Genomic DNA, 27,984 nt, shown 5'->3' on the forward strand with positions numbered 1-27,984 from the left:
ATGGCTTCTTTCAATTTCACATAAAATGAAAGAATAGCGTTTTTTTTTATTTTCTTTTAAAAATAACTCCCTGTGTTCAAAGGATAGAACATTAAAAAATGCCTTTACTTTTTCATCCCACATATTGTATTTTCTTAATTAAAGTTCAAGCTGCAAACTAATGTTGAAAAATTAGAATAAGAATTACGAAAAATGTTAAAGAAAAGACGTCTTTCAAGAAAATAACAACCGATCTCTGCAGTATTAATAGCTGGAAATGCATTTAATATACCAAGCAACATATTGCCTTCAAGTTCTTCTTTCAATTATTAATGTAGTTGTTGCTATATAAATGTTTTCAAATGCTGCAACTAGACCAACATCTCCAATCACTCCCCATTGTATAGCTAATCCAGGCAAACCTTCTTCTACTCTTTTCTCACATATTCTTTCCATAATGGAATTAGCCATACCGTAATTCGTTTGTCCGGCATTTCCTCTTCCGCACGAGACTGAAGAAAAAATTCGTCCAAACATAATAAACTTATTTTCTTCTCTGATGAGTTCGTTGTAATATGAATTTTTCCGATAACAATAGCAGGACTTCCTTCGACCACTTCAAATCTACTGCTACCAGATCATTTGTAGATCGACATATATTAAATTCTTTTAAGAATTGTTTACACATTCTATAGTTTTTTAAGAATAGTTTATACAGATAAGAAGAAGTTACCTCTTCCAATCATTACTGTCAACTCAATTTTGCCCTCTTTGGTTTGTAGTTCAATTAAACTTTACATTTCCAATGACAACAGACCTTTCTATAATATGTAGTGCTACCCTATAGTCATTGGGTATATAGGCAATGTTTCCAAAACCAAACATAAATATCACGTTATAGGAAAAAATATCTGCTATCGATCACATTACCTTTTATGAACTCGAAATCTTCATCGTCGATCAATATTTCAATCCTTCGTTCCCCGAAACCATGTTTCTCATGTATTTTGAAAGACGTTACGAATCAGTCATACGAATATTCCCATCTAAACATAATATGGTATTGAATTTGAGGATTAAATTCAAAAACATTCGAGTTTCACGGGATCTTCAAAGAATTCGTGTTCTCCCATTAACTTGCTTGAAGGCCTTCAACGATATCCGAGGCTTCTGCCGCCGCCCTTATTCATCGCGACCAGTGGGTGTATGACTCTGATAATTAGAAAGAGACAGGAGAAGATTTTCTGTGCAAATCGACTATTATTGCTGGTCCGATGCGAGAAGCGTATTTGAATGCGCTCTCGTAGTTCGAGAGAGAAGTAAGATATTGGGATATATTATATCTGTCTGCAGATCTGGAGAAAATCAACACTGTGGCGAATTGGCTTATATTACGAAATAAAAAGTAAATTAGGAGCTTTCTAGGATTTTCCTCTTATTATGGAAGATTTTTGAAAGGTCTCTCGGTGATTGCAAAACCTTTGTATATATAAATAGAAAATGCAGCAGTACTTAAATGGAATTCGGATTGTGAGAAATCATTCGAAAAATTAAAACAGGTTTCCACGTCATCGACAATTTTTGTTTTTTCGTTAGAAGGAACAATTTATTTTATATACCGATGCCTCCGGCCATGGGATAGGAGGAGTTTTGTCACAAGTACAAGATGAAAAAGAGTTGATAATCGCTTATTTCGGTAGGGTCCTGAATAAGACCGAAGGAAATTATTGCCTTACCAGACGAGAATTGCTCGCTGCAATAGATTCCATCAAGATCTTTCATTATTATTTATATGAAACTAAGTTCATTTTGCGTAAAGATCATGCTTCTTTCCGATGATTTAAGGATTTGGATGCATTATTTTCCCGATAGCTTGAGCGATTACGATATTATGATTTCGAAGTTGTCCATAGAGAAGGAAAGTCGCACGACAACGCAGATGGTTTATCCAAATGATCTTATGAGGAGACGCAATGTAATTATTGTGCTAAGCGAGAGACAATGGAGGAATGAACAAATTTGATAGAGAGAATAGTTTTTAAAGACGAAGAATTCAGGAATTGGAGTGATTGGCAACAAAAAAATGAAACAATTTGCATTATTTTAGAAGCGAAAGAGAGAAGAAAAGACTAGATTGGCAGGAGACTTCGGCAAGAGAATCATCACTGAAAGTATACTGGGTACAATGGGAATTTCTTTTTATTGAAAAAAACCTCCTGTTTCGAAACTGGATACATTCAAGTATAAAATTTCATACTGTTAAAATTGTTGTTCCTCAGGCGAAAGTAGAAGATATTTTAAAGGAAGTACATGATAATTCTACGGGAGGACATTTCGGAGTAAATAGAACGGAAATTGGAAAGGATTCGAAAGAGATATTATTGGGTTGGGTGTAAGCAGGAGGTAAAAGATTTGTGCAGGACATTGCGTCACTAGAAAGGCCCAACAAGAAAAGGAAAAAGTGGGATACGAATTTACAACATGGGAATGCCTTTTTAACGGATACAAATGGATATCTTAGGTCCTTTTCCAAAGTCCTTTTCCACGGGAAAACAGATTTCTTTTGGTAGTGGCAGATTGTTTTTGTAAGTGCTTAGAAGCATTTCCATTTGAAATTTTAGAGCACAAACTTTTATCGAGTAACTGAAACTTTTAGTCGTAGCTGAAATTTTTGCCTAGTAAGTTGTTTCTAGATATGGGGCACCATTAGAGTTACATACCGGTCAGGATAGTAATTTCGAGTTTAGATTGTTTAAGTAAATTGTAAAGTTGTTAAGAATCAGAAAAAATAGGACAACAGTGTTTCATTCACAGTCAAGTGGAACATCAGCATAGGACAATCATCGATTACTTAGCAAAATTCATTAATCGAAATCAAAAGGATTGGGATCGTTGGGTCCCATTACGTTTGTTGGCCTATAATTCCGCGAAATATAAGACGACTGGATTATTTCAAGTCGAAATGTTTGTTGGAGGGATTTAAAAATACTGTTGGATCTTCTTCGGGAATGTCCACCTGATTGCATGGAAAAGGATATTGTTTACGCATATGGATCGAAGCTTAGGACAAAATTAAATAAAATTCATAGAATCGCAAGAGGCTGGATTAAAATAAAATCTTACAAAATGAAGGTTTAGTATGATCGGGGAGTGAATAAGAAAAATTTAGAAGAAAGCTAAAAGATATGGTTATTTAATCCTCAACGAAGGAAGAGAAAAGCACAGAAGCTTGAAAGCAATTGGGAAGGACCATATAAAATTAAAAAAAAAATCATTGATATAGTATTTTGTATAAATCTTCGAGAGAAAGAGATAGATCGTTTATTCCGATTGTGTGATACCGTTTTTAGAAAGATCAGATAATGAAAAAGGTTAATTAGCGATAGGAAAATTCAGTAAAAATAAGTGGTGCATGATTAACGCTTTGGAATGAATGATTTAAATATAGCGCAAAGGCAGGATGTGTAAATGTGGGCTTGCCACTCTTGTTCTCCGGCATGTCAAGAAACGTAACGTAGGAGCAGACCCAAATGAGATTTCGTATACTCAGCAGAAGCATTTATTTCAGATATTCAAATCTATACGACGAAAAAAGTACCTGTCAAAGGCTTGGAACTTCTGGAGGAGGGGTAATGCTTGCAACCTCACGAGGCAGCCGATCGGTGGGCTACGTGGCTGGGCTAATGTCTACTAGATGACAATCTCGTAAATGGACGAGATAGGACGATATTTTGAGGATGCATGCATTTGACTGAAGATCATGAGCTGAATGTTTTATTTTTATGTTCGAGAAGGGGGAGAAAATTTGTTATAATAAATAAAATATGTTCCTAGAAAATTCTATTGGGTAAAATTTTTGTTTTAGTAGATGTTTCGGAGAAGATACGAAGTTTGGACCGAATGGGAAGAATGCGTGAAGAAAAAAGTATAATCCACGGGGAGTTCGGGAATAAAAGAAGAAGAAAAAGGAAGGAAGAACTATGCTGAGTACCACCGATTTTCCAGTGGTTTTTAGACCATGGTTTTTTCTCCGAGCGAAGTGAGTTTGCGCTTCAGGTGAATGTCAGATCGGCCATTGGATGGAATAGGCTCATAATCTATTGCCTCTCCATACCTATGGTACTGCAATCTACGACGAGAAAGCTGTGACGATTTCTTTGCGATTGTTACATCTCCTTCGGCAAGATACATAACTTACACGTCTCGGCGCCATCAAACGCACACGCGGGTAATCAATTAACAAAATAAGAAACGACGCCTAAAACAAAGGAGACGAAGTCATATATTCTGTCTTCGACTCTTCTACAGAGCTGATGGAAGACATAGTCTGTACCTATTATATATCGAACATAGTTAAATAAACATATCACTGTTGTTACTTTATATGCAAAATTTCTTTCTATATAGTGGATTGTCAACCCACAAAGTGCCTAGAAGGGACTCCCTCTAGAGTGAAAATAAAGAGACGGATTCGCTTTGATTCTCTCGGGATCTCGCGGTTGGAAACTTCGGAGCACAAGGAATCTTGTCGATGGATTGCATCTGGGTTGCTCAGGCACGCTGATATTTTGACAAAAAACAACCGACTATCGTCTATTTTCTTAAGGAAATCGTCATGAGAGGACATAACTCGTAGACGTTACAAAATATCTGAATATTTTATTAAGAGAATTAATCTGTTAAGCTATTAATTCTTTATAAGTTGTTCTGGTTTGTTTTGGTTACTAAAGTTCTTTTTTGTTCAAATACGTGGTTGAGTGTAACAATGTGTGTGTGTATGTGTGTGTGTGGATTGGAAGGTTCTAACGCTAGTTAATCGTGCGTATGTGTATGTATAAGATAAACCTTAAAAAAGGGATGGAAGGTTCTAGAGCTACTTAGTTGTATGAATGTGTGCATGAGATAAGTAAATCTATCGATGGAAAAAGATAGAAAGTTTTAGCGTTAGTTGAGTGCGTGTGTATTTAAGACAAATTGGTAGGCAGTTGAATAGATTATGGTCTATCCTTTGTGGTCTGCGTTGTTTCTGAAAGGAAGAGAAAGGACTGAGATTAGGAGAGAGAGTGAAATAGAAAGCAGCGTGAGTGAGGTGGGCAACGAAATAAGGAATAGAAGGAACAATAAGGATTGCCGAATATGTATGCATGAATGTGAATGGGGATGAAAAATATTCTACACTTAAAATATCTTATATTTCTCGCAACCCTACCTGGAAGATAGGAAACTAGAATCACTTATTTTGGGTTAATAATAATTTTATTAGTTAATGTATTACAATGGTATAACTACATTCTCTTTACTCGTTCTACTCAAAACCACCTTATGTTCTCTTTACTCTGTGCTTGTTTCCGCACGTTTCGGAAAAAGAGTTGCGCTTGCCGCCGATACATTTTGTCAGCTGACAAATTGGCAGGCTTTTGAGGAAGGCATGCTGGCGATATACTGTCACATAATTCATCGATTAACAGTATTTAATAATCAAAATATATCATATAACAGTAATAAAATAAACTAAAATATAATAATAATGTACTATACTATATAAATATACAAAATATAATAACTAAATATAAAAATAAAAAAAATAAAAATGTAATCATATAATAATTACTCGGCGTACAGCGTTTTTAAACAATTAGTTTAGTATTTTGATTTTGTATGATATTTTTCAAAGCACAGTCCAACGTGCAGCAGAACACTACATGAGAAGCACATAAATGCAGTTGAGCTTCTTTTTTTTTATGCGGAGCATATTCTGCATGGTCTTCGCAGGTTTTTTATTTTCCCTCTTCCTACGATGTGGATAAGTTTATGGTTCCGCATTTCCGGACACAATCTGTCTACCAAATCGCACTTTGGAGCTCTTGGGGTATACATCGAACAAGATCCTAGACCAAAAGAATAGCTAGTGCCATACGTGCAAATTATATAATTATTGGTTATACCTGATTCTGGTTCCTCCATTTTAATCTTCGTGTTTAATCATATGTTCACAACATGTAACAAATTTTTTGAATCTTATTTGACTTCTTGAACTTTTTACGTAAATTTGGTATGCATTAAACAAGGCTGCATTTATAAAATATAGCACAACTTTCTTCGTCCACTTCTTTGTTTTGAATAAAATTGAGTAATACGACAAGTATTGGTCTGCACGGTTTACGCCCTTCATGTAATTATTATATTCGACAACACAGGTCGGTTTTTTCACGGTCTTGTTTGTTCTTGGACTTGTGACTTCAACCATATTTGTCGTGTGTATACTTGAAATAATATATAATGTCTTTTTTTTAATTCGAAATGCCTGCACATGCCTTTCCTGCAAAAGTCCGTGCCGGACTCCTAATTTATATTTTTCAAACAGTGTGATACACCTTTATTCTTTCGTAATGTTCCGCACACATTTGTTTGTTTTTTTAGCAACTCTTCTGTGATTGCTACACTATTGTAGTAATTATTTATATAGATATCATGCCATAAGTAACGGTACGGTGACAGTACCGACAATATGATTTCTTTTAGTTTTATTCCCCGGGCACAATATATATTAAAGTTACAAATGTAACCAGATCGTGCTTTGCACAACATGTGTACTAATATTCCGTACTTGACAATCTTGTCAGGATTATAAGTGCGGAAGCAAAGCTTTTCGCGCCATGATATAACGGCTTCGTCTAATGATAATTCTTTTGTTGGTTTATAGATGCTTCGAAATTTATGTTTGAAATGGTCTGTCATGGGTTTAATCTTGTCCAATCGGTCTTGATTTCCAAACCCATTTGGAAATGCCAGTATTTCCAAATTTGGCGAAATCTATTTCTTGGCATGACTCTTCCGAAAATTGGTATGCAAATTAATGGACTTGTTGATCAGTATTCTTTTTCTGACTTTTTTACTAATCCCATCAGAATTATTAAAGCGAGAAATTTTTTCATTTCCTCAGCATCTGTATCTGTCCACTTCCTATCTTTACTTTCTTCGTAATCAATTTGTTGCCGTTCGTGATATAGATTCGTTTCAGTTACGAATAATTTCATTAAATCTTCACCAAATAAAAGATCTACAGCTGATTGTATGCTCCATTCATCAAACGATATTTGCACTCCTGCTTGTTCCTTACAGTTTTGCTTATTACCGGGGCCGTTTGTTCAGGTCCATTCCATTTCCTCTTTGTCGGAAGTACTACTATCCTCCTTATCGGAATCTATTACTGGCTTCATAAAATTTTTCAATTTTCTAACAAGAATTTCGCTTCCACTGTCTGAATCTTCGCTGTCATTTGATTCTGGTGCACTAACATTTGACAGGTTATCGGCGTATATCTCGTCGTCACTTTTACTCATTTTTGAGGATTGGACATTTATATGAATATAAGTTTATTATATAATATTTATATGAATAAGTAGATAGATGGACATAAACAGATAGATATATTATAGTAGATATAGTAATCGATACTCCATAGTCCTAACTGATACTCAGTAGACAAACAATTGATAAACAATAGACAAACAATGGATGAACAATAAGCAACTGACGCTTTGCAAATATTTGTATACATGAATCCAGCCGGTAACTGACGATTGCGCGAAGTCACATGTACGTGAGTTCGGCCGATAACCACTGGCTCGTGAAGTCAGGTATACTTGAGTAGACCAAGCCTTTTTTGTTCTTTTTCTCATATCTACCCCGTATCCTTTCTTACCCTCACTTACATTCGTGCATATGCATTCGGTAATTCTTATCGTTCTTTATTCTATTTGTGCTTTGTTGCTTATTTCACTCACGCTGTACTTCCATCTCATTCTCTCTTATTCTTAATACCTTACCTCTTTCTCTTCTTTTCGTAGACAAATATACCTCACAAAGGGTAGATCATATTTTTATTCGATCGTTAACTAACTTATCTGATGCACACACACATAATTAACTAACGGTAGAACCTTCCATCCGTTGTTTAATTGTCGATTGACTTATTTCATACATACACACAACTAATGCTATAATCTTCCATTTCACATATATATTATAATGAAACGATATTCTTTTTTATCATCTTATATTAAGCGTAAGATTCCATATTATCTACGAGATTTTTCTTCCAGCGTCCCATATAATATTTAAGTACATCATCATCATCATCATCATCATCATCATCATCATCATCATCATTAGTAGTAGTAGAAATTATATAATAGTTGAACAGTAATATTAATAATAATATTAATAATATTATAAGTTGATAGTAATAATATTAATATTAATTCCTCTCTCGAACAGTTTATATTTTTTATGATTTATCTTCAATCCTGTCGCATGTAGTTTTGTGAAAATCTTTTGTAAATTTTCTAACATACCTTTAAAAGTTCGATTATAAATAATTATGTCGTTTAGGTAATCAGACCATTTCAATTTTGTAAGTCCTCAAAGCATATTCCATCAGACGTTCGAATGTGGCTAGAGCGTTACACAATCCGAAAAATATTATTTTCAATTGCTAAAGTCCCTTCCCTAATGAAAACGCTGTCTTTTCTTTGTCCTCTTGACGAATTCTTATTTGCCAGTATCCGCTTTTGAGATCAAGAATCGTAAATCATGCACTTCCGAACAAACAATCGAGCAGATCATCTATTCGCGATAACAATTATATATCCTTCTTTGTTATCACGTACAATTTCCTATAGTCCACGCAAAATCTCCAGGAACCATCTTTTTTCAGTACTAGTACCGCTGGAAAGACCCAAGGATTAGAAGATTCCTTTATCATTCACAGTTTCCTCATATCTTCGAGGAACTTCTTTTATAGGGCAAAAGTCAGCTCTATAGCATATCCTACAATTTCACAATTTCCCTCAACAAGAAGAGTTTCCTTCGCAAACTCTTCTGAAAATTTTTGGATGAATTTGAAAAAATTCTCCTTCAAAAGATTTCCAGAATTCTTCTAAAGAACATTATTCAAATTATTTAATAGCTCTTCTGAAATCCTCGCTACCGAACCTGAATTCTCCATAACAACTTTTCGAAATTGCATGTCTAATCCTGATAATTGATAAAAAATTGCGCCCTAACATACAATCATCTGTAATATCCACTATCATTAAAAATATCCTTTCAGATAATGCTCCTAATTCTACTAAAGATTCCACATTTTCTTTAGCCAACAAGTTCAGTTGGATATCGTAATCTCATTGCTAACAAAGAGCTCTTTTCTAATATACGATCGATGAATATTGGACTTTCTAGAGAAACATCTAAATCTGTATCTAAGAGGATAATGCACTTCCTATCATTTCTGTCCATGAAAATTCATGGAACTATTTTCTCTTTGTAGACATCTTATTTTAATTTCTTGACAATGAAGTTGGGGTCTTCATTGCTAAATCTTCATTGCTAAATCCTCCTCCGCTCTCTGCTTCCGATTGCTAAACTCCATATAGTTCTTTTGTATGTTAAAATTTTCCTCAAATCGCATATCTAATTGTGCATCTCTAATTTCAAAAATATCGATTTTTTTAAAATAAAAAATTGTTTCAAATAGATTTCTCACTGTCTCCAAAATAGAACGCACCCTTTACGTAAACATGACACGAGAGCCATCGTTTTCACCGACTCATTCCAACAATTCGCCTTTGCGACAAACTTAAAATGCGCTACAAACTCCTAAGTTGTTCTGTTCCATCATAATTATCCGGCTTCACAGAATAATCTAATCTAACCATTGAATTTTTTATAGAATTTATTGGATTCTCATTTTGATCTGAATTCATCCTTACATCTAAAAGATTTTATTCCACTAAAGGATTTTCGAAATTTTCTATATTCCTTTGCATTAGATTTATTTAATTTGCTTCACTCGAAAAATCTCTTCTAACTGGATCATTAATACTTATCAGGTATGGTTTCCCTCCTGATATACAGAGACGAGCCTCTATTTGTGCAATATGTTCATCATTTTACTTCCTGTGCATTTTGAGTTTTTTGTGCTGTTGTTTAAGTTCCTCCCGAAGCTTTCGAACAAGGAGAGTGATCGTTTGTATCTCTTTCTTTCTCCCTTCTTCCACTCATCCACTTTCATATTTCTTATATGAAGTCATGCCTCGATAAAAAAAAAATGATATCGTACCCTGGACGAACTCCCAAAATTGTTACGCGCGACCACTCGTTTTAACGAAAAAGAACTTTAATAACCTAAACAAGAACAATTTATTTACAATTAACTGTTTAACGGATTAATTCTCTTAATAAAATATGCAAATATTTCGGAACGTCTGCGAGTGATGTCTTCTCAGGTCGAGTTCCCTTAGAAGAAAGACGACAACCTGTTGTTATATGTCAAAATGTCTGCCTAGAAACGACTTTCTAGTTTCGAATTCACTCTGAGTTTTTCCAGGTTGAGGTATTCTCGTAACAATATATATATATAGACATATATATACATGTACATACATATAGACATATAAATACATATATATATATGTGGGTTTAAAAGTCTAGGTCTAGTTATTTGTGTGCATCTGTACATATGAGATAAGCCGTTAGTTAGATAAAAATAGAAGGTGCCAGGATTAGCTATATGTATGCGTAGATGAAATAAGTAAATCTATTGATAGTCGAACAAAAGATGAAAACTTTTGGTATTAGTTAACTGTGTGCGTGTGTGCATAAAACAAATCGGTCGACAGTCTATCCTTTGTGAGTTGCGTTGTTTATAAGAAGAAGTGAAGAGATTGAAATATTGAAAGAGTGAATAGAAATGCAGCATGAATAATATAGGAAACGAATCAAGAAATAGGACAAAAGCGCGATAAGAGTTACTTAACCCATTCGAGACCGCGAATTTTTTCGAACACGGTCCCCAGGATCCATATTTTTTTTTTTTTCTTTATATTGTTCATTTTCAGTAAAAAACTTGTTTACTATGGAAATCAGCCAATTCGTAAGTCAATTCGCATAAATAAGATGATTGCACACCGTCTGTGCAGCTGGTTCCTGCGAAGATTTTTACTGCGAGCAGCGAAATTGCACAACATATGTGCAATGTGAGGTAAAATAAAAAAACATCATTAAAATTAATAAACATTTATTTAAAAAATAGTAAGATAATATAAAATCATTATTTTGCTTTCAAAAATGAAGAATAAAATATAATGCATAGAAAATTTTACAGAAATAGTAAAATGAATGTGTAAAGGTGCTAAAGTAATGTACCTAACTCAGTAATGGAAAAAATAATATAATTCGTAAATACATTTTTAGGAAATAGTACACTGATCGTAAAGTAATTATACATTAGTTGATCGATGATAGCGTTTGAAACATTCTCCCACACATAAACCAGGATTACCGATACAAGCAGGACAACAGTAATTACTACGTCTATATTTTCATTCTTTGTAGCACTGCCGACAAATCTTTCTGTTTACTTTCCCATTTTTATTTCTTGGTAAAATGTCAGGTAGGTGATCATTTGTTTCTGGTGTTGTCAACCTTCTGTCTCGAGATTTTCCAATTAAGTTTTTTAAAATCTTTAGACGATAGTCATAAAAACTCAATTTTCTTGTTGTTGGTGAGTATGTTTTGTATAAATTGAATGAATTAAAAACTAAAGTTTCAACTAAATGAATCCATAATTTTATATACGATTTAAATGTCCTCCTTGAGCAAGAATAATAAGACAGCATCTGATCTTTGCGATCTATCCCGTTCATATAGTTGTTATAGTAATGCAACGCAATTGGTTACAAAATATTTTGTTTATATTTATTTTCATATTCTTTTAATATAGCTTTGTATTCACTTGATATGAATAACACGTCTCTTTTATCTTTAAATTTACCTATCATTGCATTGTTTTTGAACCGAGAAATTACTTCATTTTTCAACAGTTTTTTCTTTACCACTTCCGAATTGTTTCCCTTCCTTGTCTGTCTCAATGTTCCTGTACAGTAATTTTTGTAATTTAGTAATTTCGAAACTAAATCAAAAGAACTGTAATAATTGTCCATGAATACAGAATGTCCTTGATTTAGAAAATCTTTCATCAAATGAAAGACAACTTTATCCACATGTTCGTTTCCATCACCACTTCCCGTATATACTTTTATCCGTAACACGGTATCAGAACTTTCGCACACAACGTATAACTTTACTCCATATTTGTATTTTTTACCGGCAATATATTGTTTAAATATTAACCTTCCTCTCCAAGGAACTAGACTTTCATCTATTGATAATTCTCTGTGAGGATAATATATTTCTCTCATTTTATTATTAAAATAATTTAGAATTGGAATTATTTTCCGTAGGTGATGATCATTTTCATTATCAGATGAGAAATGAAGCGATCGTAAGATATTTCGAAATCTTAGTCTGCTCATATGTCGAGAAAAATACTGACAACCAAATTCTTCGCTCTTACTCCAATAGTTAAAAATTCTTGGACATTTGATAGTTCCCATATGTAATAATAAATTTAAAAACACCTTGAATTCAGAAATGGTTAAGTCCTTCCATTTTTCCTTTGAAGTCATTTTGCCGTACTTGTTTGTTTTTCATTCACAATCAAAGAGAAAAAGGTATTATCGAATAATAGTTCAAAAAAATCGTACGGACTAACACCGTTTGGTAACTTTTTGAGACCTGGTTTACCTACAAATGGAATTTTTGTAAGAGAACTATCATCTTCCCACGTCTCTGTATCTCCAATAAGCTCACTTTGATGCTGTTCAATTTCACTTTCAAGTACAATCATCCCAATCATTGTCCTCAAAAACCTCATCCAGCGTATCATCTAAGAGTTCAATATTCACATTTATGTTTTCCTCATCTAATTCACTATCACTATCCATAATAACAAAATTTCGATTCTTGTTTCTATTTCTTGCAAACATGAAATCATCACTTTCATTATCACTGGTTGCTTCCTGCATTCCTAATATTCCTGCCTTAGGATCTACCATTTTAGGAGCTAAGTTTAAAACTGTCTATCGATTGAGAAATTTTCTGTAAGACTGAACTGTTACGCGCCGTCGTTGGTGCTCGGTTTTCACGGGTAAGAAGACACAGAGTGCTGGAAACGAATTTCTTTCTTATTCATGGATACAGATGGGTCAAAGAAAAGAAAAAATTTATTATTTAAGTCAGCGTTTAAGATAATAAGATTTAAGATATTATTTCTTACATGTAAGAAATTCTGAATATGCAGACCCCGCTGGCTTAAGATAATGATTTTCGTTTAGGTAGTATGAAGAGAAGGCGATACTATTGATGTTAATGATAGATTTGAAAAATGGAATTAGATATATGGCTTCCTGCAATGATATTTCTTAAAAATGTAGATTTCGAAAATTCAAACTTTGTTTTATTTGATACAAATGAAAACCAATGACAAATTATGTTTTTGTATACTTTACAGATATTATTAATTAATAAACAACTTTTATTTAGACAAATATTTTACTTAGAATAACTGAAAATTGCTCATCATTACTATTGCACATCGGTGTGCAGTCGGTCTCATAACCTCGTAAAGGCATTGCACACGTGGTGTGCAATCGGTTTTGAATGAGTTAATGCGTATGCACGAATGCGAGTGGAGATGAGAAAGGCTATGGGATTTACGAGATTGAAAAAGAACAACGAAAACGACAATCTTTAGTAGATCCAGTGAAGTATAACGGCGACAGTAAGACGTAACGACGAAAGTTTTGAGTAGACAAAGCAAGGTATAACGACGAAAATTCTGAGTGCATCAACAAAGTTTTGACAATAAACAAATAAAGGGGTAAGTCAAACAAATTGGGTAAGTCAGAGAAAGAGGAAAGAACTAAAGCATTTAAGTTGTAATAGTTTAAATATAGTAGTTGTATTGATAAAACACATATTATCCAAGAGTAAGTGAACCGAATTAGTCAGTCTGTATCTAACAAGTAGAGTTTCGAAAAATATCCTACAAACACACACACACACACACATATATATATATATAAATATATATATAACAGCTTAAAAGTACACCAATTGCAAAGACTCCTTGCTTACAAATTTCTAGCGATCGACACTATATAAATATGAATACATATGTGTACATGTATACGCTACACTGTTACGAGAACTTATGAAGTATCGGCAAAAGTACGAATAAATAATCAAAGAACGATCTTGAGTTTGTTCTTGGCTCGATTTTTCCCGTTCATCCCTCCTAACATACTCTTACGCAGTTTTCGTTCCTCTAAACAACTACTTAGACGTGTTAAGATCTGCTCCTACTTCGTTAATTCCGATTCGTCTAGCATTTCATTAACATTATATATAATGTTTTATAAGCTTGATTAAATCATTAATAGTTTATTAATTCTACTTTATATCATCAGAATCAATCATATGGAAGTCACCATCAGTGTGTATTAGTTTTATTACTTTTATTAGTTTTCTTTCATTATATTTTCCTTATTTGCCTGACTCATGGAAACTGGCAGAAATAATAATGTTGCATAAGCCGAATAAAGATATTCATGAACCATCCTCTTATAGAACTATTTCCTTATTACCGATTCTATCCAAATTTTTAGAAAAAGTAATATTAGACAGAATTTAAAAAATAATTAATAAAAAACGATTAATACTAAATCAGCAATTTGGCTTTAGGGAGAAACATGCTAAGGAAAAACTGAACAGGTCCACAGATTAATTAACCAAATAACAACTGCTATGGAAAACAAGAAATACTGTACATGTCTATTCTTAGATGTAGAAAAAGCCTTTGACAAGGTATGGCATGAAGGCTTATTAAAAACTATAAAACAACACTTCCCATTACCAATTTATCTATTACTTAAATCATACCTAAACAATAGAACCTTTTACGTAAAAGATTCGCACTCAGCTGTACACGTAATATTTTCCGGTGTACCATAAGGAAATGGGTCCGGTCCTCTATACGCTCTACACTGCGGATATCCTGACAACGCAAGATACTATATTAAATACATTCACCGACGATACTGCAATCTTAGCCACACACGAAAATCCACAAGAAACAGCTATAATCTTGCAAAAGCACATAAAATTGCTTGAAAAATGGTTGATAGATCGAAAAATTAAAGTTAATTACAATAAATGCAATCACATTACATTCACTCTTCGCAAAGGCAAAGTACCAGCAATCACTATACACAATAATGAAATACCGTAAACAAAATCAATCAAATATTTGGGTTTGCACTTTGACTCTAAATTAACCTGGAAACAACACATTCATTAAAAAAATACTATAAATTAAACTTAAAAGAAAAGATATTTACTGGTTAATAGGCCGAAAATCTAAACTAAGTATAGAAAATAAGTTACTAATATGTAAAACAATAATAAAGCTATGCAATCAATAATAATCCGCACAATTGTGAACGTGCCATAAATAATAATCCATGGATAAATAATAATAATATTATAATCCATAATCCCATCAGTATCAAAGGAGATACAGCGGATGTCTAACAAATACAAATCAAGGACCTTAAACCACCCCAACCAGCTAGCCAACACTCTCTACAACAACAATACAGCAAAAAGATTTAAAAAAAGGTCTCAAGATCTAGTTACACAAGTCTGAAACAACAGGATTATTGTAAATTCCACTAGGAATAGCACTCACGTGATACCCTCAATTCAGTAAATCAATTCGCCGAATGTCTCACGTGACAAATTGCGGGGAAATTCCTGGGAGTTATAAAAAAAAATTTCCTTAAAAATTTCCTTAAAAATGTTGCAGTATCCTCAAATGATTCATCATTAATATTCATTGAAATTTTTAGAGAACCTAACATCATAACATAGTTACTGTACATCCACTTTAGCTTCAGATATCTGAAAATAACAGCAATTTATTGTAAATTAAAACAATGAGTCCTTTTTTACTTTTATTTAATGCTAAATCTATTCAAATAAAAAGAGTATACAACTGAAATTGATCTTTGAATTACCTGTTTCTCTATACATGTTCGGTGATAAATCGACACTATTCAGTAATAGAGAAGTCAAATTTGGTAATAGTAATCGTATTATTATTGATTATTGAATCGTCGGATTCACTATCTTAAATCTTACAAAGTATGTTGTTACAGAGTGGCCTAGAGGAATTTGGAGTAAACTCGAAGCGGATATATTTAATTGTATTGTTATCCTAACACAATTGTTGATGCACACGTACATGTCTCCATTGTTTACGGTACTTTCTCTTAAGGGACATATATCACCATTGGAAATATTTACTTTTGGGAACCTATTGGATATTAACTAACAAAACGCATAGATAAAAAACACATGGCCACCTTTGTCTTGGCTTAGGCATTCTTAGTAAAGTACTTGGGTTTCGATAATATGTCAATCCGGCCAATAAGTAAACAGTGAAAGTAGACGCCTAGGCCAGATAAGCCAAGGGTTATATGGCTTCTAGCTTTGAAATATCCATTGACGCCTTCTAATCACACGATCATTAGAACAAGGGGCACACATGGAATGTTTAAACATTCCAATGAACTATTCCCGACCAATAGACATTTATTCTTTCCCTTTTCATGCTCAGATCATACTTCAACTCCGCTATTTTTATTCCCTTTCCCAATCTCATTACAGTCTGCGTGGATAGTTCTAAAGACACCAAAAAGGCAGTAAAGTTACATCTTTCAAACTCACAACATCTAAACTCTCAAGTCTCTTTCAGAAACAGCCAGTACACATCATTACGCATAAACAATTATAACTTATTTCATCAAATGTATGGTGATAACTTCAATGCGCGCAATATTTAATATCGCGCATCTACCTCGCGAATCTCCCGGGATCCTTTAAAAGAACGTTTTTTTTCCCATTAATTTGCGGAAACGCGGCGAATGGTATTTTGCTGACGGTCTACAACAGTATCCTGGCCTAGTATCGCCGCCCTTATTCATCACGACCAGTGAGTTTATAGCTCGGATAAAAAGGGAGATATTCTCCGTGCAAATTGACTATCATCACTGATCCGGTGCGAGACGCGTATCTAGAAACGCTCTCGTAGTTACGCCCACACGATGCAACAATGACAATTATACATAAATAAAAATATAACAATAAATTTAATCTCAAATGTAACAGATGTTATTATGTATCGATGACTACTGCAGGACGGTTCACAGACTGTGAAGCTGTGATGAGCAGTTTGAGTATTAAAATAAGCATTGACTTCTCGTTATAGATCGTTTCTAGTTGCCGTATTTAGTTGCCGAACAAGAAGAAAAAAATCAGAGTTAAGTGTATCATGTACACTTAAGTTGTGAGTGGACCAACAAAGAGTAACGAGAAAAGTAACAAGTAGGTCAGAGAAAGAAAAAAGAATTGTAGTATCTTAAGTTGTAATACCTTAACCATAATAATAAAGTATGTATAAACCAAAAATAATCCGAGTTAATCAGTCTATATCTTATATGTAGGGTTACGAAAAATATCTTACATTTATATGTATATATATATATATACACATAAAAGTTGGGATCGAAAAAATGGTGAAAATATTATGGCAACGGCAGTAATATTTGTTCATTACAAATATGCACGACGATTCTGTCAATTAAAGATGATGGGAATAATAATTTCTGTACTAAAATTAAAATACGCTATTTGGAGGTTAAAGCACTAACAAATTTATTAATTTAATATATTTTGAAAAATTGAAAACAATTTTAGTGTTATATTATTAAAATATAGTATTTTTTTATGAAAATATCAAAATTATGCTTTCTGTATGACCGTAACACATCTAAAACCCGGAAAGTTTCATTAGACTGGTTAATGTTATTAATAGAATACTTCGAAGAGTTGTGTAAACAATACGTGAGATTATTATAATAAACATGGAGCACTGGATATTTTACTTTAACGCACGAATGACGAATATATTGGTCGATGCACGGATAGTTTTCCAGAATAGCACTATTCGTGGTTTTATTGGCACTATTTTTCGTCAATACTTAACATCTTTTTGTACTTCTTTATTTCAGATAGATACACTTATTAACAGTAAAATACAAAAAATAAAAATATAATCCTTCATATCAGTACGATTGTGACTACAATATACTAATACCTCAAAAACTGTACGCCCAAAGCCTTTTATCACTCCATATACCTTATGTTCTCCGAATAAGGTAATATGCTAACCCGATTTGCTAAAAGGTACGATGAAGAGCTTTCTGATAGAAGTCGTTTCATAAGAAAGTTAGAATCACGATGAAGTGAAAAGATGAAGTTCAATGAGAAGAAAATATAAATATACATTTGATCGATATTCCATTCTCTCATATTAGCACGAATGAATTAGATTGACATTTTGTATTGTTGTTTGCAAGCAAAACGTAAAATATTATTCAAACTAATCGCGAGTAAAATATCACACTATAACGTATACAAAAGACCACTTTTTATATTTATATAACAATCTTACAATTTAGATAACAATTATCTGCTATACTTTTCAAATATTTCGTAAATGTGAAACAAAGTTTCCTTAGGTACATTTTATTTTAATATTCCAAATGAATCTGTAAGATAAAGTTGTTATTGCATATTTTTGTCGAACATTTATCAACAAACTCATATAGGTCACCAAAGATGTATTAATTTTCGTTCTTTATATTTTCCTTAAATGTTGCAGCAACCGTTAACAATTCATCATTAATTGCCATTGCAATTTTCATATCTTCTAACATCGTAACATGATCGCCGTCAACAACGTGTATTTCCACTTTGTTTTCTGTTAACTAAAAATAACAGCATTTTATAATAAATTAGTGTTATTTTCATGGTGTACAACTTACACTCTGCAGTTCATAATCATACGGTATAATCATAATCATACGGTTTTACAACTTACACTCTGCAGTTCATAATCATACGGTACATTTAATATAGACGGTAACAATGGTTTGAACAATGTAATTGGTGTTCTTATATATGGCATTGGTTCTGGGTTATATGCCATAACTGCTTGCAATCTCACATAAAGTGAGAGAATAGCGTCTTTTTGATTCCCTTTCGAAAATAACTCTTGGTTTTCGGGAGATATAAAATTAAGAAATACATTTACTTTCTCATCCCACGTATTACATTTTTTTAATTTAAATTCAAGCTGCAAAGAAATGTTTGCAAATCAATATGAGACTTGCGCAAAATAGAAAAAGAAAATGTCTCAGGAAAATAACGACGTACCTCTGCCCTGTTAACAACTATAAATGGATTCAATATACTAAACAGAATGTTGTTTTCTAGTTCTTCCTGCGATGACGAATGCAATTGTTGTTGCATAAGTGTTTTTAAATATTGAGGAGCACCGTCTATCAATATTAGCTGACCAATAAATCCTTTGGCTTCTAAGTTTCGTGTGAGTTCAATAGCTACAAGTGATCCAAATGAATAACCCACTAACGTGAAATTATTTCGACCCTTAAGTTTATCTAATAAATGCTATAATATGTAAAATTATGTACCATGTTAATATGTATTGTTCGATAATATTCAATTTAATCACATATTTTTGTAATAAAAGATTATACCGGTAGAAATAAATTGGCCATAGCTTCAACAGTTTTTAATTCATAATTCGCAGCCAATTGAAAACAAGTCGCAGGTGATTTAATTTTCAATTGTAATGTTTTGAAAACGCCACTATAGCCTTCGATTCCTGGAAGAAAGAATATTTCGTTCCGACCCTCTTCTGGATTAGTCTTAAGCGGAATAGTAACTTTGGCAGAAAGTATTTCATCGAACATTTGCAGCAACATCTTTGTACCAGATAATAATCCTTTTATATCTTTTTTATTATTATTATAATTATCTCTCGGTTTATTACTCATTTCCATGAATTTAAAGAAATTTAAGTTTCGAATATCTGAAGAGGTGAGATATATTTCAAATTCACGCTCTAATGTCTGTTTTATTTCTACCGCCATCATAGAATCCATTCCAAGATCAGCCAAGGAAGTGTGTAGATTGATATTCTTCAAGTTTTTCATACCTGCCATAAAGAATTTGTACTTTTAAGAAAATAATAATAAGTAAAGATGATATATCATGCAAATATAAATACATATATAAAATTATTAAGATCAATAATAATAATATCAGTTGGAGAATACATACCCATAATGTTTATAATAGCATCTACAATACTATTCCCAACGTCATTTCTTCTTTTTTCAGCAACTACCATACTTGCAACTACAGATTTATTCTGTACCAAAAATCTATTCAGTTCTTGTAAACATGATGATATTTTTTGCTGTAAGGTACCACCGATAACAACTTCTTTATCTTCATACTGCATGTCAGCAACTAGACCAACATCTCCAATCGCTCCCCATTGTATAGCTAATCCAGGCAAACCTTCTTCTACTCTTTTCTCACATATTCTTTCCATAATGGAATTAGCCATACCGTAATTCGTTTGTCCGGCATTTCCTCTTCCGCACGAGACAGAAGAAAAAACTACGAAGTGTCGAAGATCTGGACAAAGCTTTCTGGTTACCTCGTCCAAACATTTCGTGGCCCATGCTTTTCCTTTGAAAGATTCTTTAAAAGTCTCCGGCGTTTGGTTTCTACAAATACTATCTTTCAAAGAAACCGCGAGATTGAATATACCATCGACTGGACCTTGATCTATCGCTTTTTTCACGATAAGCTCGCAATCTTCTTGTTTAGCCGCATCGAGACCAACCAGAATCTTGATATTCACGCCGTATGATTCCCATATTTTGATTCTCATAGATTGATAACCATTCTTTATGCCGTTCCGCGAAGTAATGACAATATTTTGAGCATTTCGAAGAACCAACCAATCGATTAATTCCAAACCAAAACCTCCCAATCCACCAAGAACTATATAACTTTTATTCGGAATACATGTATAAGAAGGTTCAGCCAAAATGGGTGTATCCAATGGTTCATTCTCTTGACGGATCTTTATGAGTACCTACGATATAAAAACATATTGCAGATTATAATTTAAACTGTTAAAATCAAAACATATATTCCGGCAACAAACATCAACTTACTTTTCCCATATGCTTTCCAGCTGCCATAAATCTAAGTGCTGTCTCTATTTGATCTTTGCCGAAAACTGTCCTAATAATCGGTTTGATAGCATTCTCTTTAATAAGTTTGTTGAATATTGAACTAATTTCGTTCTTAATTTCGTCATTTGTGTTAATAACCTTATCTAACATCACACCATGAAAACTGATACCCTTCATAAAAATTTCGGTGCTTAATTCATTATTTGCGGCTAAGTCAAATTGTCCAATTTCTAAAAATCTACCTCTATAGGCTAAACAACGTAGACTTGCTTGAAGTTTATCTTCCGCTAAAGAATTTAGAACAATGTCTACACCTGCACCATTGGTTTGTTGCAAAACCATTTTCTCAAAGCTAGTATCTCGGGAATTTCCAATGTGATTATCATCGATACTAGGAAATGTTTCTTTAATAAATTTACGTTTTTCTGGTGTACCGACCGTTGTAAATACTATACAGCCTTCCCGAAGGGCTAAGTTAATCGCGGCTTGGCCAATACCACCAGAACCAGCATGGATAAGTATTTTATCACCTTTCTGTATTCCTGCATTAATGTAAAGTGCAGATATACATGTGCAATATATACACGGTACTGTTGCTGCATCTTCTAAACTCCAATTTTCAGGTACAGTCCAAGAAAAAGTTTCGTCCAACTGACAAAAATTTGACAGACATCTAAAAAAATGTTATTTATTTAATTTAATTTAATTTTTTAACATTTTATATAAAGGATTTTATAATAATATTTTAATTTTTAATTAGTTCACCTGTTGAGGTTAACTCCCATAATACGACGACCATTAATAGTGATTCCGCTGTATTCAAATCCAAGTAAGCAATCTTTTCTGTTTTGTTCCGTTACATTTGCTGATATTTTACCCGTAGACAACATCACGTCTTTAAAATTTAATGATGCATAATGAATTCGAACAAGATTTTTCTTTTGATAGTCCTTCCTAATTGGCCCTTCAATCCAACGTATTGTACTTAAATCTCCACGTGACTATCAAAAAATATTTTTGTATTACTTGATGATAGGTGTTAATAATTTGATAAAATGCCTTCACACATACCAACTGACTAATAATAGCGTGATAGGTAAGTTTGGACTCGCAAGGTAGAAGTAGCTGATGCCTATATGATCCCCAAGTATTCCCTGGTCGTAAAACATTAATAACAAGATCCGTTTTGAGTTGTTCGGAGTAAAGTGGTAGTTTCAAAGAAAATTTGGGGGCTTTAAAATCTTGAATTAAAACAATTCGAAAGATATTTCCACCAGGTTCTTTCTTTAAGCAATTAATGAATCCTAAGAGACCAGATTCAAAGTTTCCTTCTTCAACAAGTATGACTCTCGTGTTCCTAATATTCTGTTCTTCATTCCTGATCTGTATAGTTTGCACTTGATGCAACCAATTAAATTCATTACTATTAACATTTATAATCATGGTGTTTTCCGGAATTTTATTTGTCTTTTTTAATAATATCCAAGATTCCTCGGAGGTACATTTCTCTAAAACTATACGTAAGTGATATTCTTGTAAAATGGATAAGTTCAATGAGGTATTTCTTTTTTCACGAGATAAAAGGAAACCACCATCTTTTGTAGATTTTAGAAGTATTTTCAAGCTGTCCTTTTTTCCGTTTGTCAACAATCCATATCCAACAGCGAATGGCGTTGTGTCACCCGTTTCTATCATATTTAATTTTGAAACAATGACACCTTCAGGAATATTTTCGAATTTGTTTGTCGATGCAAATACATTAACGTTGGCTTCTACCAAAGGCAAATTATTTAAAATGTCTAAAAGCAGTGGAGAAACAAGTATGTTTGCTGGGTTATTGTCCTTATCCTCAACGAGTTCGATTGTCTTCATCTTAATCATTGGTATATTTTCAAGAGTAATATGTATGGATAACGTTAATATTTCTCGTAATGACGTTTCCTTTATGTCACGATAAGCAGTGAATTTATACTCTTCGATAATTGGATCACTAATAGGTTTTTTCCGAGAAATCTCACTTATTCTAATTTTATGGATTTCCACACCCCCCGCTACAATAATATCAATATTTTTAAAATATTGTGCAGGTATATCTGAAATAAAAAATAGGCATTATGAGTAATGAAGAAAAAGAACACCTTCTATTACTTCACATTGCATGGATAGTAAGTGTTGTTCTTACATTTTTCATTACTAGTCAAGCTTTGAAGATATTTTTGATGAGCATTAATATTTATTACTAATTTTCGAATTCCAATCGGCACATATAGATCTCTAGTGTCTGTATTTATGATTTTTATCTGTAACATGTTATCTATGAAAGCTACCCAATTCTTCTTCCATTCGATATGTCCTTTCCTTCTCGAAACAGTCGCACTGTATATGCTTCGGAAAAGACCGCTATATTGATAACCACGTAACTTCAACTCTTTATAGATATCTTTCTCATTTAATTCTTCTTTTTCGTTATCATCATTTCTCTTAATCATATCAAGGGGTATTTTCTCTTTCGATAAGTTCGTTAGAAGATGAATCTTTCCGGTAACAATAGCAACACCTCCTTCGATCACTTCGAATTTACCGCTACCTATTCGTTTGAAGATCACCATGTATTAAATTTTTTGGAAAACAATAGTAGGAAGCAATTACCTTTCTGAATCATAACAATCATTTCAAGTTTGCCCTCTTTGGGAACAGTCGTAGCTCGATTAAATTTTATATTTTCCATGACTACGGACGTTTCTGTATAGAATTCTCCCATCGTCATTCCCAATGTTTCCCAAACCAAACATAAATATCCTGTTGCAGGAAACAAGTTTCTGCCATTAATTACATGATCCTTTATGTATGCGAAATTTTCATCGGCAATCGCTATTGATACTATTCGTTCTCCGGAAGTAAGTACCTCCTGCTTTTTGAAATGTGTTGTGAACCAATCATATGAATGTTCCCACCTAATTATGATATATTACTAGACTTTTGCATTAAATTCATAATATTTTTAAATAATTAATCCTTTTCGTTATTTTCATTTTCATAATTCTTACCGAATAAATGGGGATATCATTGAAGTTCCTCGACTTACGGGATATTCTACTGATGGGTATAGTTTAGCAAGATCAAACTGTAAGCCAGCATTATACAATTTCCCTAATCCTTGAAGAAAAACTTTTACGTTATCTTTATAACCTCGCGGATTTAATGTAATATTCGTTACTCTTGTTAGCAATGATTTGTTTAAAATCTCTTGTAGTTGGCTGCTGGGCGCAATTTCAATAATAACGGCATTGTCAGGGATGAAGACCGAGGTTTCCTCAAAAAGTACAGGTTTTAACAAATTATTTGTAAAATACTCGGCCGACGAGAATTGTGCACTTGAAGTCGACCATTCGTTGCATGGTACTGATGTACTCAACCACTTTTGACTTCGACGCTTTGCTACTGATATCATTTTTTTTAAATTTGCCAAGAGTTTGATTTTGACTGTAGCCATGTAACGGCTATGATATGGTATTTTTTCCCCTGATACTACTTTCGCAAAAATTTCGTTTGTCTGTCAAATATGAAAATATTACATGATTTATCGTGAAAAAATCAGTCTAAAAAATTCTTATTATCAACGAATCCTCATTGGCTTGTAACGAACCTGCAGCTTTTCAACAAATACTTTTATAGATTCAGTCGGTCCGATAATTGTTGAACTTTCAGGTCCATTATGAAACGCGATGTCGATATCATCAGGACACAAATTTTTTATATCTTTATAACCAAGCCGTACCATAGCCACAGAACAATGAGGTATTTTTGTTTCTATAACGGATATTCCTTGCAAATACGCTGCCAATATCGTTTCCTCCATTGTGAAACTTCCGTCTGCGTATGCACATCCAAGTTCCCCCACAGAATATCCGATTATGTAGTCTGGTAATACTCCCACTGAAGCTAAAAGGTCTACTAAGCCAATCTGTAAAATTTTCTCCCTATTATTAGGTGTTATCGAATATATGCAGACCTCTTAAGTGGTTAAATTTGTGCCGATATTACCTGAACAGCAGCAATTCCGACAAAAGAGTGCAAGATATTGTCTAACATGCCATTGTTTGGTTTAATTAAAATCTCATAAATATGAAGTTCATGCAGTTTTAACACAGCATCGCATTTCTTTATTGCTTTAGCAAATGTAGGGAATTTCAACAGAGCTTGACCTAGTAAATTTTATATACCATATAATAACCTTAATCATTGTAATAGTCATTATTTCTATAGATTTTAATGTTAACAAAGAAATATTCGAATAAAACTTTTCATACCCATTTCTGGCCATTGCGAATCCATTCCAGAAAAAACGAAACAAATTGGCTTTTTCGTACCAGAAAAATGTTCAATCTCCCTTATTTTCGTATCAGATGGTTTAACATCAGTTATCGTGTATCCTCGATATGAATGATTTGGTATTGTTTTATGATAAATATCATGAAGAAGACGAATAAATTCGACGTCTACCGGTCGGTTATTGATCTATAGAGAAATATGTTAAAATTGTTTCTAACAAATAGAACTTTTATTTCGGCTTTCGAAAAATATATAGATTCTTTTTGCGTACCTCATTTAAAATGGTTTCTACTGCTTCTGCGGTACGTCCGGAAACAGCTATGAGTCTAGGCAAATCATCATTTGGCAATCCATTATTGATCTTTATCTTCGGATTTGATTTGAGTAAAACGTGAGCATTAGCACCACCGAAACCGAAAGAATTAATACTTATGTATTCACCATCTAATGGAGTTGGTTGGGTAACAACTTTGATTCGTCCTTCTATAAGAGCTTTCATGTCTTTGCGTGGTCTATTAAAGTTAATATTTGGCGGTATTAGGCCTGACTCCATCGATATTATTGCCTAAAAATATGTATAATAATATAAATATATATATTTATTTATTTATATTTATATTTATATTTATATATTAATATATATACATATATGTATATATTTATACATTTATATTATAATATAACTAAGAATATAAGTAAAATATAATAATACTATAAATAATATACTAAATATATTGAAACTATATATATATATAAATTCTAAATAATTTTTATAATAAAATATCGAAGATACATAAATGCGTGAATAATTATATCGTTTTATGTTTCAAACAATGCTTACCTTAACAATGGAAATAATTCCACTGACTCCTTCGGTATGTCCTACGTTAGATTTGACGGAACCAATTTTAAGAAGATTAGCTCTATTTTTAGTGAAAATGCAATCTATGGCTTTCAATTCTTCAGGATCACCGACTTTCGTTCCGGTACCATGAGCTTCGATGTAAGGAATACAAGCTGTTGATACACCGCATTCTTTGTAGAATTCTTTGAAAAGAGTACTTTGCATTTCGTTAGATGGAAATGTTATTCCTTCTTCTTTATAACCATCACAATTCGTTTTCGCATGAATAATCGTGGCATAGATTCTCTTAGCATTTTTTGCTTTTTGTAGAAATGCTACAGAGACGGTTTCACTGCGTGTGTAACCATTTGCATCTTCGTCGAAAACCTTGCAGCGACCATCCTGACACAACACCCCTGTCAGAGATAACCAAATTAAAAAATTCATATTATCATGATAATTCGATGAAGAAAAAAAAATCTTCTAAACAATTTGGTATTATCAATACCTAAACGACTAAATTGTAGAGACGTGTATGGATGGAGGCAAAGATTTGATCCACCGACAATCGCGTAATCGCATTGTCCACTATGTATAGCCCTATAAGCATGTTCCACCGCGTAAAGACTTGAACTGCACGCTGTATCGACGATATATGATGGTCCTATTACATTTAACCAACACGAAATATTTTGAGCCATCATATCTCTGCTACAGCTCGTGATACCAAATCCACTTGTCTACATTTAAAAAAACGCAATCTTTTTCTTATCCATCCGTATAAGTAATCAATAATCTATATACTGTTTGATCTTTTCACGTACCTGAAATTTACCGTGAAGGCAAGTTACCTCAGAATCGGAGAAACATGTACCTACGAATACACCTACCCTTCTTCCACGAATGTCTTCTGGGTTAATCCCAGCATCTACTATAGCTTCATAAACATGTTCTAGCATCATTCTGGTCATAGGATCCATCGTATTAGCTTGCTTAAAATGTATTCCAAAAAATGATGCATCGAATTTTTGAATGTTGTTAATTTTGCCTGTTCGTTGTGGAATTTCTGGATGATCTTATGAAATATAATAATAGAAAAATATTAACGTTAATTACTTTATTTTATTAAATAAAATTAGTATAGTTGATACCTAGTTTCCAACGACAATTGTCATTGGTGACACAATCTTTGCAGTTGAAAAGATTCTCTTTTAATTCTTCCACATTATTGGATTCTGGAAATCTACCAGCTAATCCAGAAATAACAACTTCTTCGCCTGGTTCTGGATCAGCATATTTGAAAAATTTGTACGATTTTTTTGCCTTTTTATATTCAGTCATAATGTTTTGATATTTTCCGATTTTCCACGCCAAATAAAATATAGAAAATAAAACTGATACTACAAGTACCTATCACGTTTCGATATACGTTTTTATATACGTTTTCACTACGATTAGAATCTTCGGCGATGAATCCTCTTTTATAACAATAATATGTCCTTCAAAATATTAATTCTGACGCAATTTTGTAGATTTTCTTAACTCTTTGTTCTAAATTTATTTAAATCAAAAATGAATATATTTGACTTTTGAACTTCCCGTCTTTCTATTCTAGTTACATATTTAATATTCAATTTCATATCAACATATTCATATATTATTCAATAACAAGAAAGTTAAATTTGTTAGTAATAAAATAGATATTTATTATTTGTAAATCTTAAG

General features: G+C 32.9%; 1 protein-coding gene across 2 annotated transcripts; it reads right to left on the minus strand.

Moving 5' to 3' along the window:
- Positions 1-273: 273 nt before the first annotated feature.
- Positions 274-27,701, minus strand: LOC124422755 (fatty acid synthase-like). 2 transcript variants are annotated; one of them, XM_046959630.1, is made up of 19 exons: positions 27,411-27,697; positions 27,084-27,334; positions 26,768-26,999; positions 26,257-26,675; positions 25,687-25,980; positions 25,394-25,601; positions 25,128-25,288; positions 24,730-25,047; positions 24,131-24,636; positions 23,733-24,037; positions 23,266-23,670; positions 22,155-23,176; positions 21,849-22,084; positions 21,063-21,756; positions 20,152-20,980; positions 19,566-20,026; positions 19,222-19,476; positions 18,887-19,141; positions 17,991-18,773 (listed from the first exon to the last, which is right to left on the minus strand). In XM_046959630.1, the coding sequence occupies exons 1-19, from the start codon at positions 27,598-27,600 to the stop codon at positions 18,630-18,632; spliced, it is 7,185 nt and encodes a 2,394-aa protein (XP_046815586.1). In that variant the 5' UTR covers positions 27,601-27,697; the 3' UTR covers positions 17,991-18,629. The 2 variants fall into 2 exon arrangements, with proteins under 2 accessions (XP_046815587.1, XP_046815586.1); XM_046959631.1 differs by lacking the exons at positions 17,991-18,773; positions 18,887-19,141; positions 19,222-19,476; positions 19,566-20,026 and adding an exon at positions 274-476 and having other exon boundaries at positions 20,470-20,980; positions 27,411-27,701.
- Between the last annotated feature and the right edge of the window lie 283 nt (positions 27,702-27,984).

The sequence above is a fragment of the Vespa crabro genome, chromosome 3 (assembly GCF_910589235.1).
Source record: "Vespa crabro chromosome 3, iyVesCrab1.2, whole genome shotgun sequence".
In the NCBI taxonomy this organism is placed as follows: Eukaryota; Metazoa; Arthropoda; class Insecta; order Hymenoptera; family Vespidae; genus Vespa; species Vespa crabro.